The following is a 17998-nucleotide window of genomic DNA, read 5'->3' as shown; positions in this document are numbered from 1 at the left end:
GTTCTGAGGCAGCGTCTGTGAGCCTGCTTTTGGATGGGATGGGCTACAAAGCTGTAAACCTTTCTGTCCCTTCCACCTGGTGGCAGCTGAACCCTGCCATCTCTCTGTGGTGGTCCTGGGGCAGGAGGAGTTGTTCTGTTCTTGTCCCCATGGTACAGACCTCTGTTTTGCCTTGGTTTAGGATCCTGAACCTGAAGAGTGTTTCCAGCCCTTCCCTCACGAGAAGAAGGCTTTTACTTCTACCCTTCTCCCGGAAGAACCATTTTGCATAGCTCCTGTGGGAGGGAAGGATGATGCTCTAACCTCTTCCCAAAGTAGAAAGGTTTTGGGGTTTTTTTTGCCTCTATTCTTCTGCCAAGACACCATGGGTTGCAGACCTGTGGAGAATGGCTTGCAACTGAGAACTCCCCTTGGATTTGGAGCTCCCTGTTATTCAAAACTAACATGCTAGCCCATGCTTAGACATCAAGGAGTTTTAAAAATTTTAGTTTTTTCTTATTTGCTTCCACAGCAGCCACCTCTTCCTCTCATCTCTGTCAAAGGTGAACAGTTTGTGTGCCTCATCCCTCCTCAGATGGGCTGTCACACTTTAGAATTAAGTTCCCTTGATTTCCTTGTAAATCAGCTCTCTGATATGTTCAAGGGAAGTTACGATTTTTGCAGGCTATTCAGATTTTTCTTGTTAGGATGTGAGTGACATGCTCTTACAGCTTTCCACACCCCGGAAATGGAAGAACAACTTAGGCTTATGTTTTATATATCTTTGCTTTTTAATTTCATTTTCTAAAATAATCTTATGACATATTTACAGATAGCAAAAAAGGTTCATACTAATTCACACCTAGCAGAGGGTAAGGTACGAGGTATGGGTAATCAAATATTTTCACTTTAAATAAAAAATTCCTAACATAGTAATATGCCCACTGTAGATACACATTATTGAATGAGAGAATAAGTTGGATCCTACATTGAAAGCTCTTCATAAGTCCCCTCCATAAATTAAGTCAACCTACATTTATACTTTAGTTTTGCCGTTCTTTGTCCCAACAACTCATTTTTACTTCCTCATACACCTCCATGGGGATGCTAACTTGTGTCTTTTTTTTTTTTTTTAAAAGATTTTATTTATTTATTTGACAGAGATCACAAGCAGGCAGAGAGGCAGGCAGAGACAGAGAGGAGGAAGCAGGCTCTCTGCGGAGCAGAGAGCCCGATGTGGGACTCGATCCCAGGACCCTGGGATCATGACCTGAGCCGAAGGCAGAGGCTTTAACCCACTGAGCCACCCAGGCGCTCCTAACTTGTGTCTTGATGAACGTAACTGATAATCCCTGATAAGACCAAACATACCTTGCAGTTCAATAAGGTTCACATTTTTCCATGATCATATTATTAACTAATCTCATTATTCCCATAGATTTTAAAGAAAAGAAACTCTTACCCAGCCTTAGCAACACTTATGGTTTGTTGCTCCATTGCCTCGTGGATACTGGTTCTGTCGTGCTCTTTGAGGCTGTTAAACTCATCGATACAGCAAAGGCCCGCATCTGCCAGTACTAACGCACCGGCCTCCAAATTCCATTCTCCTGAGTCTTTCACAGCAGTTACCGTCAGACCTAAGGAAACAAGCAAGCTATGTCAGCTTTTATTTCCCAAAGCATATCTTATACCTACGAGAGAAAAGTACCTACATTTTAAATGGAAAAGAGTCAATGCTTTTATTTCTAATCTGTCAAGAGTGAATGGCATTGGACAGAGATCTGGTGGTTCCTAGGGGAGGAGGAAATGGGAGGATGGACAAAATAAGTGAAAGGAATTAAAAGGTACAAACTTATAAATGAGTCATAAGGATGTAAATAAAGTACAGCATAGAGAATATAGTCAATAATATTGTAATAACTTTGTATGGTGACAGACGGTAACTAGACTGAGCACGGTAAGCATTTCATAATGTATCTAATTGTCGAATCACTATGTTGTATACCTGAAATGAATATAATATTGTATGTCAACCATACTTCATTAAGAAAAAATGGATGGCATTAGGACAACTGTTTCTGGTATCCAAGCACTGGAAGGCCTCAGAAGATCCTATGTTCTAAAAATATAAGATGTGTTATTAAGTATTTTATAGCAACCGGAAGTCTCCAAATTTTCTCTTTCCTTGCTAGGTACCCTTACTGAACGGAAGGAGCAAATAGAACTCCAGAGATCTTCTGACAAGAGGTTCTATATAATATGCTGTTTATGGAGCAGGTCCAAAAGACAGAAAACGGGAGATATTAGAGTCCAATGATAAAAACGAAAAGTTTGCTCCTAGTCACAGCAGAGAAAGATGACTCCTTTAATATGTCTTTTTTGGTACTGATTCATCCTTTACACCAGAGTGGTCAAAAGCAAAGACTCTGGGGGCGCCTGGCTGGTTCCATCAGTTAAGCATCTGACTCTTGGTTTCAGCCCAGGTCATGACCTTGGGTTTATGAGACTGAGCCCTGTGGTGGGCTCAGTGCAGAGTCTGGTTGAGATTCTTTCCCTCTCCCTTCCCCTCTGACCCTCTCCCGACTTGTGCGTGTGCGGTCTCTAAAATAAATGAACAAACAAATAAAGTCTTAAAAAGAAAAAAAGGCAAAGGCTTTGGAGTCACACAGACTTGGATCTTGAATTCTGGATCTGTCATTCTGGTTGTCAATACTGTAGGCAAGTTTCCTAATGTGTTTTATAAAACATATAATAATAGAATATATCTTATAGAGTCTTGGATGTTCAAATAGAATATAATAAAACTCTTTAAAAGGTATATGACACACACCGAGTACTTATAATTGTTGTTGATAAAAATTGATAAGCTAGACTGACCAAGAAAAAAAGAGGAGAAACAAGTTACAAATATCAGGAATGAAAGGGGGATATCACTATAAACTCTACAGACATTTAACTAATAGTAAGTAAATATAATGAACAACTCTATGCCCTAAGTTTGATAACTTAGATGAAATGGTCAAATTCTTTGAAATATATAAACTGTGAAAGTTTATCTAAAAAGGAATAGATAGTTTGCATACTCCTGGTCTACTTTGAAAATTGGCTATGTAGTTAAAAATCCCACAACAAAAAAAAATCTACAAACTGAGATGACTTCATGATGAATTCTACGAAACATTTATGAAAGAGATAATACCAATTCTACACAAAATTTTCAAAAATACAGAAAAACAAGGAACACTTCCCAACTCATTTACTATAGCCAGCATTATTAAGATACCAAAGCTAGATAAAGATATATTAAAAGAAAACTACAGACCAGTATCTCTCATAAACACAGATGCAAAAATCCTCAAAAAATGCAAGTAAATCAAACAATCCATAAAATAATAGATTATAACCAAGTAGGGTTTATCATGGGACTGCAAGGCTAATTCAACATTCAAAAATTAACCAGTATAATTCGCCATATCAATATCAAATAAGGAGAAAAAAAGGAAATAACCAAGCCATTATATTCAGGAGAAAAACCTGACAAAACTCAACACTTATTCATGATAAAAAAGTCTCTCAGAAAGCCAGGAATAGAGTGAACTTCTTCAGTCTTATAAAGGGTATTTACAAGAATCACGACATATTTAATCATAAAAGACTGAATGCTTACCCCCACCATCATCCCCAAGATCAGAACAAGGCAAGAAGATTAGCTCTCATTACTCTTATTCAAAATCTTGGAGGTTCTAGCCAGTAAAATAAAGGAAAAGAAATTAACAAACATCAGATCATAAAGGAAAAAATGAGCTTTATATTTTCAGACAATATGATTATGTGTAAAATTCCAAGTAATGTACAAAAGAGCTACTAGAACTAAGTGAGTATAGCAAGGATGTAGAATGCAAGTCAATATACACAAATCAGTCATATCTCTATATATTAGAAAAATATTAAAAACTGCAATTAAAACATAATACAAGTTGGGGCACCTGGGAGGCTCAGTCAGTTAAGTGTCTTTCTTTGGCTCAGGTCATGATCCCAGTGTTCCCAGTTAAGCCCCACTGATGGGCTCCTTGTTCATCAGGGAGTTTCTTCTCCCTCTGCCCCTCTCCCTGCTCATGCTCTCTCTCTCTCTCAAATAAATCAAATATTTTTTAAAATAAATAAAAATAATATAATTTATAATAGCACCTGAAAATATGAAATACATTAAAAATGTGCAAGATCTGGGCTGTGAATTTGAGCCCCACCTGGGTGCAGATTACTAAAAAAAAAATATAATAATAATTATAAGAAATCATGTGCAAGATCTGTATGTAAGAACTACAAAACACAGATGAAGGAAATCAAAGATAACTAATTAAGTCAAGAGATATTCCATGTTCATGAAATAGATTGAAAAACTCAGTATTTTATTTATTTATTTATTTAAAAGATTTTATTTATTTATTTGTCAGAGAGAGTGAGCACAAGCTGGGAGTGGCAGGAAGAGGGAGAAGCAGGCTCCTTACTGAGCAAGGAGCCTGATGCAGGACTCGATCCCAGGACCCTGGGATCATGACCTGAGCTGAAGGCAAACGCTGAACCGACTGAGCCACACAGACATCCCTGAAAAGTGCAGTATTTTAAAGATGCTTCCCCAAATTGTTCTATAATTATCCCTACATTGATCTATAGATTCAATGCAATTCCAAACTCAAAATTTTTTAAAAATATTTATTTATTTATTTATTTGAGAGAAAAGAGAGAGCAAGCAGGTGGTGGCGGTGCTGAGGGAGAGAGAGTCCTAAGCAGACTGTGCACTAGGCACAGGACATGACGAAGACTCAATCTCACTCCCTGAGGTCACAACCTGAGTGAAAACCAAGAGTCAGACACTTAACCGACTGTACCACCCAGACACACCACCCCCCCCAACAAAATCCTAATGTGGTTTTTCTTTTTATAGAAATTGACAGAGTCATTCCAAAATTTATATGGAGAAGCAAAGGAAATAGAAGAATCAAACCAGGGGCGCCTGGGTGGCTCAGTGGGTTAAGGCCTCTGCCTTCGGCTCAGGTCATGATCCCAGGGTCCTAAGATCGAGCCCCGCATCGGCTCTCTGCTCAGCAGGGAGCCTGCTTCCTCCCTTCTCTCTCTCTGCCTGCCTCTCTGCCTACTTGTGATCTCTCTCTGTCAAATAAATAAACAAAATCTTAAAAAAAAAAAAAAAGAAGAATCAAACCAAAAAACAAAGTAGGAGGTCATGATTTAATTTCCACATTTACTACAAAGCTACAGTAATTAATTCAGTGTCATATTAGAAAAAGAAAAGACAGAGAGAACAATGGAATAGAGTCCAACAATAGGCCCACACATTTTGATAAAAATGCAAAAGCAATTCAATGAAGAAAAGATAATCTGTTCTATAAATGGCGCTGGAATAACTGGATAGCCTTATGCAAAAAGGAAAATAAAATCTATCTTGGTCCCTATGTCAAATCTGATACATAAATTAACTCAATGAATGAAAGGCTCTAAATGAAAAACATAAAACTTACAGATGAAAGCTCATAGAAGAAAATACAAGAGAAAATCTATGAGTTCTTCTGTTTTCCAGTCCAGCATTTAAGGAGTTCAGAAGTTGCCACAAGTTGCCACTTGTTTAACAATAAGTAAAAACCTGAACAAACTGAAATATCAGTAATTATTTTAAGATGTATTAGAGAAATGAGGTCACAGGGTAAACCAATGTCCCCCAAATTAGGAAGACAGACAGAGAATCACAACTTACCAGGGCTGTTACCTCTCTGGGAACCAGTAAAGAAAACCTGAACTGTAATTGATGAATTGCTAGAGGCTCAGCGTGGACAACTCTGAGAATTAAAATCTCCATTCATGGGGGACTCTAGACTTTTATGAGTTTTAGCTCCAAAAGTCATCCAGGTTGTCACATTAAATACTGGCAATTTTTCTCTGATAGTATAAACAAAGAGATGGAAAGTCAAAGAGAAAAATAAAAAAAAAATTCTTGAGATCAAAAACACTGGAAAAGAAAGGAAGAATGCCTTTGGTGGGCTCATTAGTGGACTGGACAAGTCTGAGTAAAGAATTTCTGAATGTAAAGATAGTATAAGTTTCAATGGAAACTTCCAAATTGAAAAGCAAACAGGAGAAAAGGTGAAAAATAACACAACAGAATATCCAATAACTGTGGGACAACTCTAAAAGGTATAGCATGTCATGGGAAGCCAGAATGAGAAGAAAGAGAGAAAGGAACAGCAGTAATATTTGAAGCCATAATAACTAAGAATTAGTCATTAATTGATTAATTAATGTCAGACACCAAACCATGGATCCAGAAAACTCAAGATAATACTAAGCAGGAAAACTGTTTAAAAAAAAACCACAAAACTACATGGAGGCATTTCATATTTAAATGTCAGAAAATCAAACGTAAAGAAAAATTTTTGAAAGAAATGAAAGGAAAAATACAACTTACCTGCAGAGGAGCAAAGATGAGAATTATATCAAATTTCCCCTCAGAAACCACGTAAGTAACAAAGGTAGAATGAAATATTCAAAGTATCAAGAGAAAAAGCCTGCCAGCCTAGAATTCTGTACCTTTTGTGAAATTATCTTCAAAAGTGAAAAAGAAAAAAAAAATTCTTTTTTGAGGCAATTTGTTGCCTGGAGACTTGCTTTGTAAGAAATATTAAGGGAAGTTCTTTAGAGAGAAGGAAAATGATATAGGTCAGAAACTCAGCTCTACACAAAGAGACCTAGTTGGCTCAGTGGGAAAAGCATACAACTCTTGGTCTTGGGGATGTGAGTTTGAGCCCCATAAGGGGTGTAGAGATTACTTATATAAATAAATAAACTTTAAAAAGAACACCTCATATCTACATAAAGTAAGGAGGAATGAAGAAGGACTACATAACATAAAAACTTCTGTTTTTCTTATTCTTAATTCACTGAATAGTAGTTTGTTAAAAATAATAGTAATAATGTATTCAAATATGTATGCTTATACGTGTTTATGTTCAAGTGAACTGAATGGGAGCCATAATAAAAGGATGAGAGGGAAGAATTAGAAATATCTTGCTAGTTACAAGGTACTGTGCTACCCATGAAGTATTTTTAGTGTTATTTGAAAGTGGACTTGAATTAATTGTAAATGTATATTGCAAACTCTAGAGCAACCAATTACAAAAGTTAAAAAGAAGCATAATTGATATACTAAGAGAGGAAAAAACTAGAATCACATAAAATGCTCAATTAAAACCATAATAGGCAGGAAAGTGGAAGATAAAAACAGGAACAAAGAACAAGGGCAATAAATAAAAAATGCTAACAAAATGGCAAGTATTAATCCAGCAAGATCAATAATCACTTTGAACTTTTAAAGTCTAAATACACCAATTAAAAGACAGATTATCAGAGTTGATAAAAAATGACCGAACTACACATTCTCTATAAGAAGCCCACTTTATTTTCACTTTTTTGAAACCCACTTTAAATATAAAGACATGCAGATTAAAAGTAAAGACAGAGAAAGATATACCATGCTGATACTAATCCAAACAATATGAGAGTAACTCTATTAATTTCAGACAGAACAGATGTCAGGGCAAGAAAAATTATCAGGGAGACAGAGGAACATTACATAATGATAAAAGGGGGTCAACAATCCAAGATGACATAACAATCCTTAATATTTATGGGCCTCAGAATATTTGAGGTAAAAACTAGTGAAAGTCAAATGAGAAGCTGATGAATTTGTATTATAGTTGGAGACCTCACCACCCCTGTATGGGAAATGGACATATCCAGCAGGCAGAAAATCAGTAAGGCTATAACTGAACTTAAAAGGACCATCAATCAACTGAACAGAAAAAGCATCTATAAAGGACTTCATCCAGCAATAGCAGAATGTATTTTTTTCTCCCATGATCCCATGGAATATTCACCAAGATAGACCATATGCAGGACGATAAAACACAGCTTAGCAAATTTAGAAAAGAAATCATAAATCTCTCAGATCACAATGTAATTAAACTAGAAAGCAATAAATGAAAGAGAACTAGAAAATCCCAAATTATGTGAAGATTAAAGAACATACTTCCAAACAACACATGGGACAAGGAAGAAATCTCAAGAGAAATTTAAAAATGTTTTGAACTATATAAAAATGAAAATCTAACTTATCAAAATGTGTCGGATGCAGTGAAAACACTGCTTATAAGTGCATGTATTAGAAGGGAAGAAAGATCTAAAATCAATAATACAAGCTTCCACTTTAGGAAACTAGAAAATGAAGAGCAAATTAAATCCAAAGCAAGCAGAAGAAAGGAAATAATAAAAATTACAGCAGAAATCACTGAAGTTGAAAGCAGGAAATCAATAGTGAAAATCATTGAAACCAAAATCTGTTCTTTGACAAGATAAATAAAATTGATAAGCTAAGAAAAAAAGAGAAAAGACACAAATTACTAACATCAGAAATGAATAGGGGACACTGATCCCATTGACTTTATCCTATTGATAAAGAAGAAATATTACCAACAACTTTACACCCACAAATTTGATAACCTAGATGAAATGGACCAATTCCTTGAAAAACATAAGCTGCCAACTCACATAAGAAGAAAAAGACAATGTGAATAGGCCCATATCCATTAAAGAAATGGAATCAATAATTAATAACCTTCTAAAATAGAAAGTATCGGACCACGTGGCTTCACTGGTGAATTCTACTTAACATTTAAGGAAGAAATGATATCCATTGTCTACAGTTTTTGCAGAAGACAGAAGTATAGGTAATACTTTCTAACTCATTCTACGCCAGCATAACCTTAATACCAAAACCCAACAAAGACATTATTAAGAAAACTATAGCCTATATCTCTCATGAACATAGATGCTAAAATCTTTGGTAAAATATTAGCAAACTTGTGCTCATTTTGGCAGCACATATACTAAAATATTAGCAAACTAAATCCAACAATGTATAAAAAGAATTACACACAATGACCTAGTGGGATTTATCTGAGGTATGCAAGGCTGGTTCAACAAGCAAAAATCAACTGATATTATTTATCACATCAACAGACTAAAGAAGGAAAAAACCCCGCAGAACAGACTCGAAAGTCCATTAATAGTAGAACAGATAGAGAAATTGTTGTATATTCATACTGTGGAATAAGACAGTAGTAAAAAATGAAGTGCAGATTAATAAACACAATACAGATGAAATATTAAAATACAATATTGAGCAAAAGAATACACACTCTACAATTTCATTACTGTAAAGTAAAAATACCAGGCAAAAACAAATTAGTGCTAATAGACCAGACCTACACGAAATACTAGGGGAGTCTTTCGGCTGAAATGAAAGAGCACGAAGACAGTAACTCAAGTACACATAAAGAAATAAAAGACACCAGTAAACTAACTACATAGGAAAATATTAAAGATAGTATCAATGTAATTTTGTAACTCTTTTCTTCTGATTTAAGTAAAAACTGCAGAAAGCAAAAATTATAAAACTGTGTTGATCAGCTTATAATGTATAAAGATGAAATTTGTATGACAATAATAGCCCAAAAGAAGGTGGAGGGAACAGAATTTTACTAGAACAAAATTTTTATATACTATTAAAATTAAATTAGTATTAACCTGAATTAGATTGGCTATACATTAAGAATTATAATAACCCCCAAGAGAATCACTAAGAAAATAACCCCAAAAAATACAGTAAAAGAAGAAAAAGGGTATTAAAACGATACACTAGAAATTACATCAAGCACAGAAGAGGGCAGTAACGGTGAACACTGCAACAAAGAGGACATAAGCCGAATGGAAAACATGTGGAAAACATCCTACCTCATCAGTAAGTATGTTAAAAGTAAACAAACACTTTAATAAAAAATAGTTTGCAGAATGAATACAAAGACATGATCCAATTATGTGTTGTCTACAAGAAACACACTTTAGACAGTAACCAAGAGGGTTGCAGTGGCTATGCTAATATCAGAGAAATATTTTAATACTGTTTAAAAAATATGTTAATGTGAGAATACATTCACAAGTGAAGACAAGTAGGATTTATCTCAGAAATGTAAGATTGAGGTACATCTGGAAACCAATTTATGTAGCATTCTCATATTAATAAAGAACAAAAAGCACATGATCATCTCAACAGAAGCAGCAAAAGCATTTGACAAAATTCAATACTCTTTCATGTAAAAACACTCAACAAACTAGGAACAGAAGGGAAGTTCCTCAACCTGATAAAGGGCATCTATAGAAAACCCACAACTAAACATCATTCTTAATGGTACAAGACTGAATATTTTCCTAAGATCAGAAACAAGATAGGGATGTTCACTCTCACTGTTGGTTTTTTTTTTTTTTTTTTTTAAGATTTATTTATTTGAGAGAGAGAGAGCATGCGGCAGGGGAGAAAGGCACAAGGAGAGGAAGAGGAGAAGCATACTCTCCACTGAGCACAGAGCCCTATGCTGGTTTGATCCTAGGACCCAACCTGGAGACAAGGACCTGAATCTAAACTAAAAGTCAGAAATTCAACCAACTGAACCACCCATACACCTCCTTCTCACTATTTCTATGAAACACTGTACTGGAGATTCTGGAAAGGGCATGTAGGCCAAAAAAGAAATAACAGGCTTCCAGAGTGGGAAATGAAGAAATAAAATTATCTTTATTTGCAGATAGCATAATCTTGCATATAGAAAATCCTAAAGAATCCACAAAAAATTATTATAATTAATAAATGAGTTCAGCAAATTTGAAGGACACAAAATCAATTTTAAAAAGTTATATGCCTATACATTTTATTTTTTTTAAGATTTATTATTATTTTTTAAAGATTTTATTTATTTATTTGACAGAGAGAGGCAGAGAGGCAGGCAGAGAGGGGGAAGCAGGCTCCCTGCTGAGCAGAGAGCCTGATGTAGGGCTCGATCCCAGGACCCTGAGATCATGACATGAGCCAAAGGCAGAGGCTTTAACCCACTGTGCCACCCAGGTGCCCCTATTAATTTTTTTTTTTTTTTTAGAGAAAATGAAAGTACTAGTGAGCACAAGCAGGGGGAGACAGAGAAGCAGATTTCCTGCTGAGCAGGAAGCCTGACGTGGGGCTTGATCCCAGGACCCCAAGATCATGACCTGAGCTGAAGGCAGAGGCTTAACTGACTGAGCCACCTAGAAGCCCCTACACTTTCCATGAGGAATACAAAAATGTAATTAAGAAAATAATTCCATTACAATAGCATCAAAAAGAATAAAATACTTAGGATAAAGTACAAAGGATACTTAGGATAAAGAATAAATTTAACAACAACAACAAGAACAAAACTTATACCCTGAAAACTATAAACACTGAAAACTAAGAACACTGTCCTGACTCTCCCCCTGTGGCGGCGCTTCCTCTGGGGGCCTCAGAGGACAGGCTCAGGCCCAATGCCTGCTGTGGCCTGGGGCTCGCACATTCTTCCCCGAAGCCCAGTAAAACCAAAACCCAGTGAAACCCCAAGAAATTGAGGATGACTTAAGTAACTGAAAAGACATACATGTTCATTGACTGGAAGACTTAATATTGTTAAAATGACAATACTCCCCAAAGGGTTCTACAGATTCAGTGCAATCCCTATCAAAATCTCAACTATCTTCTTTGCAGAAATTGACAAAGTGATGCTAAAATTCATATGGAAATTCAATGAATCCCAAGTAGCCAACATAATCTTGAAAAAGAACAAAGTTGGAAGACTCACACTTCCTGACTTCAAAACTTACTACAAAGCTACAATAATCAAGACAATATGGTGATGGTGTAAGGATATAGACCAACAGAACAGAATTGACTGTCCAGAAATAAACCCATACTTTTATGGTCAATTCATTCTTGGGGGAAAGAATAGTCTTTTCAAATTATACTGCTGGGAATTTAGACATCCACATGCAAAAATATGAATTTGGACCCCTACTTCACATCATATACAAAAAATGATTCAAACTGGGTCAAAGACTTAAATATAAGATGCTAAAAGTATAAAACTCTTAGAGGAAAACCACCCAACAATTCCACTTTGGGTATCTCTCTGAAGAAAACAAAAACGTTAACTAGAAAAGATACATGTACTCCCATGTTCACTGCAGCATTATTTACAATAGCCAAGACATGAAAACAACCTAACTGTTGATGGATAAATAAAGAAACTGTAGTATATAAACACAATGGAATATTATTTGGGCATAAAAAAGGATGAAATCTTGCCATTCACAACAACAGGGATAAACCTTGAGGACACTATGGTCAGCAAAATTAGAGTAAGACAAATACTACACGATCTCTCTTACTTGTGGATTCTAAAAAAGTTCATAGATACAGAGAATCAAGCTCATAAAACAACAGATAGATTGGTGGTTGCCAAACTAAATTGGTATGGAGGGAGAAATGAGTGAGCTGTTTTTTGTTCTGTTTTGTTTTTTAGTTTAAATAGATTGACTATTTTAATTTAAAAAACTTTAAAAATGAAACTATTAAAATCTTTGAAGCAAACAGAAATAAAGTAAATGTATAAAATGCTTCATGTAAATAAACAAAACAGGTGTAAATCTTTATGACCTTTGATTATAATGGCAGTGCTTTCAAGAAATGACACCAAAAGAAAAGCGAAAAAAGCAAAATAAATTAAAAAAGGAAAGCTAAATAGATGAATTGGACTTTGTCTAAATTATAAGCTTTTAGGCAGCTAAGGCTACCGACGACAAAAAAAAAAAAAAAAAAAAAGGAAAAAAAAACTCCTCACAGAATGGCAGAAAATTTTTCTGAAACGGATATATAGAAGTCCCTGAAAGTCTCTGATAAGAGACTTGTATTTAGAATATATAAAGAACTTGTGCTCGCTTGGGCAGCGCATATACTAGAACATATAAAGAACTCTTACAACTCAATAAGAAAAAGACAAAAACCCAATTGTTCAAATGACCAAAGGATCAGAATAGACATTTCTCCACAGAAGATATACAAATGGCCAATAAGCAAACAAAAAATGCTGAACAGCTTTTGCCCTCAGGGAAATATAAGTCAAAACACAATGAGATACCACCTTCACATACCACCCATGGCTATCATCAAAAAGACATAATAAGCACTGGTGTGGATGGGGAGAAATTGGAACACTCACACATCGCTAGTGGGAATGTAAAATTGTGTAGTCTCTTTGAAAAACAGCTTGGTAGTTCCTCACAAGGAGTTATCATATGACCTGGCAACTCCACTCTTAATTGAGCATGTAACCAAAGGAATGGAAACATAGGTCCTGAACAAAAATTTGTACACAAATGTTCATAGCAGCATAGCTGTTACTTTAAAAAAAATTACTGTGTAATTATATTGGGGTTCTAAAAAGTAGATTCTTTATATGCTGGATTCAAGGCTTTGGCAGGCACAGATTCTACCAGCCTAAAATCTGTCAGTTCCCTATTAGCTCATTTATTTGTGAAACTTTCCCCCTTCCTATCCTTTCCAGTTTTTGGCCTTTTCCACACGACCCTGCATATGAGGCCTCCAATCTCACGAGGCCTCCCTGCCTAGCTTCCGTCAAGCGAGGCTCCATCTGATGCTGATGGTCTCTATAGTAACCAACTAGAAATGCTGCTATGCTTAGCAGTGGCTTTGTGCAAGCAGTGCTCTAGCCCAGAGAGGTTTTAAAAATCTGAGTCCTTTCTTGACTTATCACGCATTTCCCGATATGGGGAAAAGAGAGCATCTGATGAATGAGAGAGGTGGAGGGTTAAAGAGAAAGGGACTGAATGTAAAACATGAAAGAAGATGGATAAGTGGAGACTGAGTTCAAGAGGAAAATGAATTTAGGAGCTTCGTTTATTAAAGTGGTAAAAATACATGGTAAAAAACTAGATACAAGAAATAGAAAATAATTATTAAGCATTTCCATTCATATTCTTCTGGTCAGAAACACTATAATGATATTAACATCAACAAACTGTCAACAACAAACATAATCATGGTGCTTCAGAAAGCTGACTGATGTCACTGATAGCTATCCAAAGGGTGTCTTACAGTGGAGTCCAGTTATGGATAAGGGATCAGACATAGTTTATATCTTCAACAAATCTGTAACCTAATGATCGGTGGCAGTGAACACAAAATAGTGAAAATGTTATTCATGAGGTGGAACACAGAAAGGGGGAGAGGAATCATACTTTATATAACAAATACGGAAACCTCCAAAAAAGTATAGCAAGGCATTCTAGGATGTGTAGGTCCATTCTCCCCTACATATCCCTTTTGCAATAGGAGGCTTGACATTCTTGAGCCTCAAGGGGGAGACTCCCATAGCTTTGCCTTGACAAAAAAGTCTCCTCTCACTCCCAGTATATACCTGTGCTAACCTCTTTCATAGAGCTGTATTCCTCAAGGGTTCATTAATCAAGACATTACTACTGTGTCTGCCAGCCTGTGGGTTCTTCCAGGAAATGATACCAATTGCTTTTTCTACACATAGAGGCCACTTTAAATATCTGACAGAGGAGAGAGAATGGAGAAGCACTAGGTCAGAAATTAAAGGAACAGGTTTCTGAGCACCTGTGTCTTCATTTGTTATCTCGGAATGATAATACGTTACCCTCTTACCATACCAGGATGTTTTGAGGCTTAAAAGCAGGTTATTTAAAAATTCTTTACAAATGATAAAGAAAACATCATACCATATATATACATATACATATGTGTATATATATACTATACACACATACACACGTACACACATAGCCTTTATTGTGATATCCTATTTTGCCTCCCACAGAACTTTAATAACTGGTTCAAGTTCCATCTAACACGTTCTATTCTATACCATACTCACTTGATTACATAGTTATCCTTCCAATAAAGTCTATGTATGTTTAGTCTTTGAATATGCCACAGACATGAACACAATTTCACATAATAAATGCTCTCTCTATATAATCAGTTATTAAAATCATTATTGTAGTATTTATTCCTTTTAGAAATGTAAATGCCAACAAATCTTGACATTCTACATTTATACAGAAAATCTTATATAAAGCTATCATTAAAGGATGCCTGGGTAGCTCAGCTGATTAAGTGTCTGCCTTCAGCTTGGGTCATGATCCCAGGAACCTGGGATTAAGTCCTGCATCAGGATTCTTGCTTAGCAGGGAGCCTGGTTTTCCCTCTGCCTCCCGCTCCCATTTCTTGTACTCTCTGACAAATAAATAAATAAAATCTTAAAAATAATGAATAAAACTATCATTAAATTTTGACATCCTACAACGAATAAATAATTGGGAGCCCTTTAAACTAATTAAAAATCATACTATGACAAGACTTACACGAGATTTTTTTTTTTAATGAGGACAATAATGCAAATGTCTCTTTAAAGAGAATTAAATGCAGGACTAATATAATTACCCCAGGTGGAAATCCAGGATTTGAACAAAAGCAAGAGGTTAGCACTTCCATTCCTATGATAACTTCTGCAGCAGGCAGGAGCTGAGACTTGATTTAAATCTTAGTTATAATACATTTTAATTCAATATTTTAATTTAATTCAATTTAATTCTAGTTCATTTTAATTCACTCTTTTCATCTTGTTTTGTAGGGGACCTCAATTTAACTTCAAGTTTAGGATTCTTAGAAGCCCTCCGCAGAGCAGCTTTGGAGCTAGGAAGAAAGCTGCATCTTGTCCCTTCAGATTTTAATTTGTATGCCCAACACCCGTAGGTACTTTCTCTGAATAGCTGTGGCATACCACTCCATACCCTGCCACAACCTACTGCCACAGCTAAATGATCACCTCATTTCACACCACAGAAAACACTTGGTAACAGACCAATAACTGGATTAAATAAACTGAGATTGCCAAATAAGCCTAACTGTGAGGGCAAATAATTACAGCTGTATTCTTTTGCTAGGGTCACCATAACAAAATACCAGCTTGGATAGCTTCAACAATATAAATGTATTTTCTCACAGTTTCAGAGGCTAGAAGTACAAGATTAAGGTGTCAGTAGGGTTGGTTTCTTTTACAGCTTCTCTTTGGCTTGCAAATAGCTGCTTTTTTTTTTTTTTTAACCATTATTTTCTCTACCCCATCCTTTTTTTTTCCCCTTCAAAGCACTTAATTTTTTTAACATCTTAATTTTATTTTACTTTTTTCATGTTCCAAGAGTCATTGTTTATGCACCACACCCAGTGCTCCATGCAATATGTGCCCTCCTTAATACCCATCACCAGGATCACCCATCCCCCCACCTCCCTCCCCTCCATAATCCTCAATTTGTTTCTCAGAGTCCACAGTCTCACTGTGTCCTCAACAGGGTCTTTTCTCTGTGCATGCTACCTTTGGTGTCTCTTTTTATGTCCAAATTCCCTCCTCTATAGGGACACCAGTTAGACTGGATTACAACCCACTTTAAGGAACTCATTTTAACTTAACCATCTCTTTAATGGCCTTATCAACAAATACAGTCACATTCTGAGGTACTGGAGAGTTAGGGCTTCAACATATGAATGGGGTGGGGGGGACACAATTCAGCCTATAACAATAGCTAACTAGGTTCATTTATCTCTGAGAGGCACTAGTTTAGGCTTTGTTCATCTTGGAACCCAAACCATTTCTTTCAGCCATCCTTCCCGCACTTAAACTGTACAGACAGAAGCAATTTTGGAGATTATGTTCTATGCAGCTCTCCATCACATGGGTCCCCTTGCGTACTTAATAAATGAAGACACTCATGGTGCCCCATCAGTTGCAATATGGTTAGCTGCTTGAGTCACCAAAAAGTTGTCCAGCAAGAAATCTTATAGATTGTCTCTGAAACCAGTGATGCTTTTGCAATTTTTTTCCCTCCATGAGACACCAGCTCACTTTGAAACATGCCATGGCACATCTGGGAATCCCTCTGACCTTTCTTGTAAAGTACTGTCAACGGTGAGGAAAGAAACTATTGGAGAAAGTGCTCAAAGGCTCTTTAATATTTTCAAGGAGCAATAATAAAAGAGTTAGGACAGGCAACATAAGAGGCCCAGAGCCAATACTTGGCAGCTTTCAATGGACTATTAAGAAGGGTCATTTTCCCCTTAAATACTATTGTATACGACATGTTAAAAGGTTTAAAAGAAAATAAGCCAAACTAGTGGTATCCAGGTTGATCTTTTCAGTTGAGGCATCAAGTTTCATAGAAGATGTACCTTATTATGACATACCTATGGTCAGACTGCAAAATACACTTTATTTTACCAAGCTTATAATGTCATTTTTATAAAGTAAATTAGAATCTCCTCTTAAAAGTGCCTGCAAAATCAGAAAACTGTATACACCATTCTCAAGGGAGTCAAGTTTTCATCTTCAAAAGGCCATTTATCTTACATATCTAGTGTATCTTAACAGCATACAGCTATTAACACTTCATCTTGACTATTGTTAGGATCAGCAATATTAGAAGTGAAGAAAGAATATAGTTTATCAGTCACAGTAATCTGCATCTCTCACCACACTAAGATTCACTCTATTGCACATAAACAATTGGCCTTGAAGAAACTTTTCCGGTAGATCCTAGCTTACTGTTTAATTCATTGCCAATAAAATAAGAACCCCCGCTCTAAGTAGTTTTCCTAAATATGGGGAGGCCTAGTATTACCTGTGCCATATAAACTTTCAAAAGACCAGCAGATAAAGAAGCCACATCAACAGCAACCTACTTAAGTATGTACAATGCCCAAAGAATGACAACTCAAAATTCTGGGCACTATACTAAGAAACAACTCTTTCAGCACAGATGATACTTAAGAAATAATACTTTCTCTTAATTTAATTAGCCAAGGTCATTGGTTTCACCGAAAACACTGAAGTAAAAAAAAAATAATGGTTTATGAACAGCATGTATTAAAAGAAATCTTTATGACTCTTATTAGGTAAACAAATTGTTCAACAACCCCACAAATGTGTTAAAACATCTCCCTTTCCCCACAATG

General features: G+C 35.9%; 1 protein-coding gene across 1 annotated transcript in view; it reads right to left on the bottom strand.

The window, feature by feature from the left end:
• The window catches only part of MCM9 (minichromosome maintenance 9 homologous recombination repair factor), a 90582-nt gene that overhangs the window by 36184 nt on the left and 36400 nt on the right, over positions 1-17998 (bottom strand). The window contains exon 8 of the mRNA XM_080806305.1: positions 1442-1616. Coding sequence (XP_080662431.1) covers positions 1442-1616 — 175 coding nt within the window. The remainder of the gene's footprint in view (positions 1-1441; positions 1617-17998) is intronic.

Source organism: Martes martes, assembly GCF_963455335.1.
Source record: "Martes martes genome assembly, chromosome: 6".
NCBI classification, from domain to species: domain Eukaryota; kingdom Metazoa; phylum Chordata; class Mammalia; order Carnivora; family Mustelidae; genus Martes; species Martes martes.
This window is presented reverse-complemented; position numbering and strand designations above follow the sequence as displayed.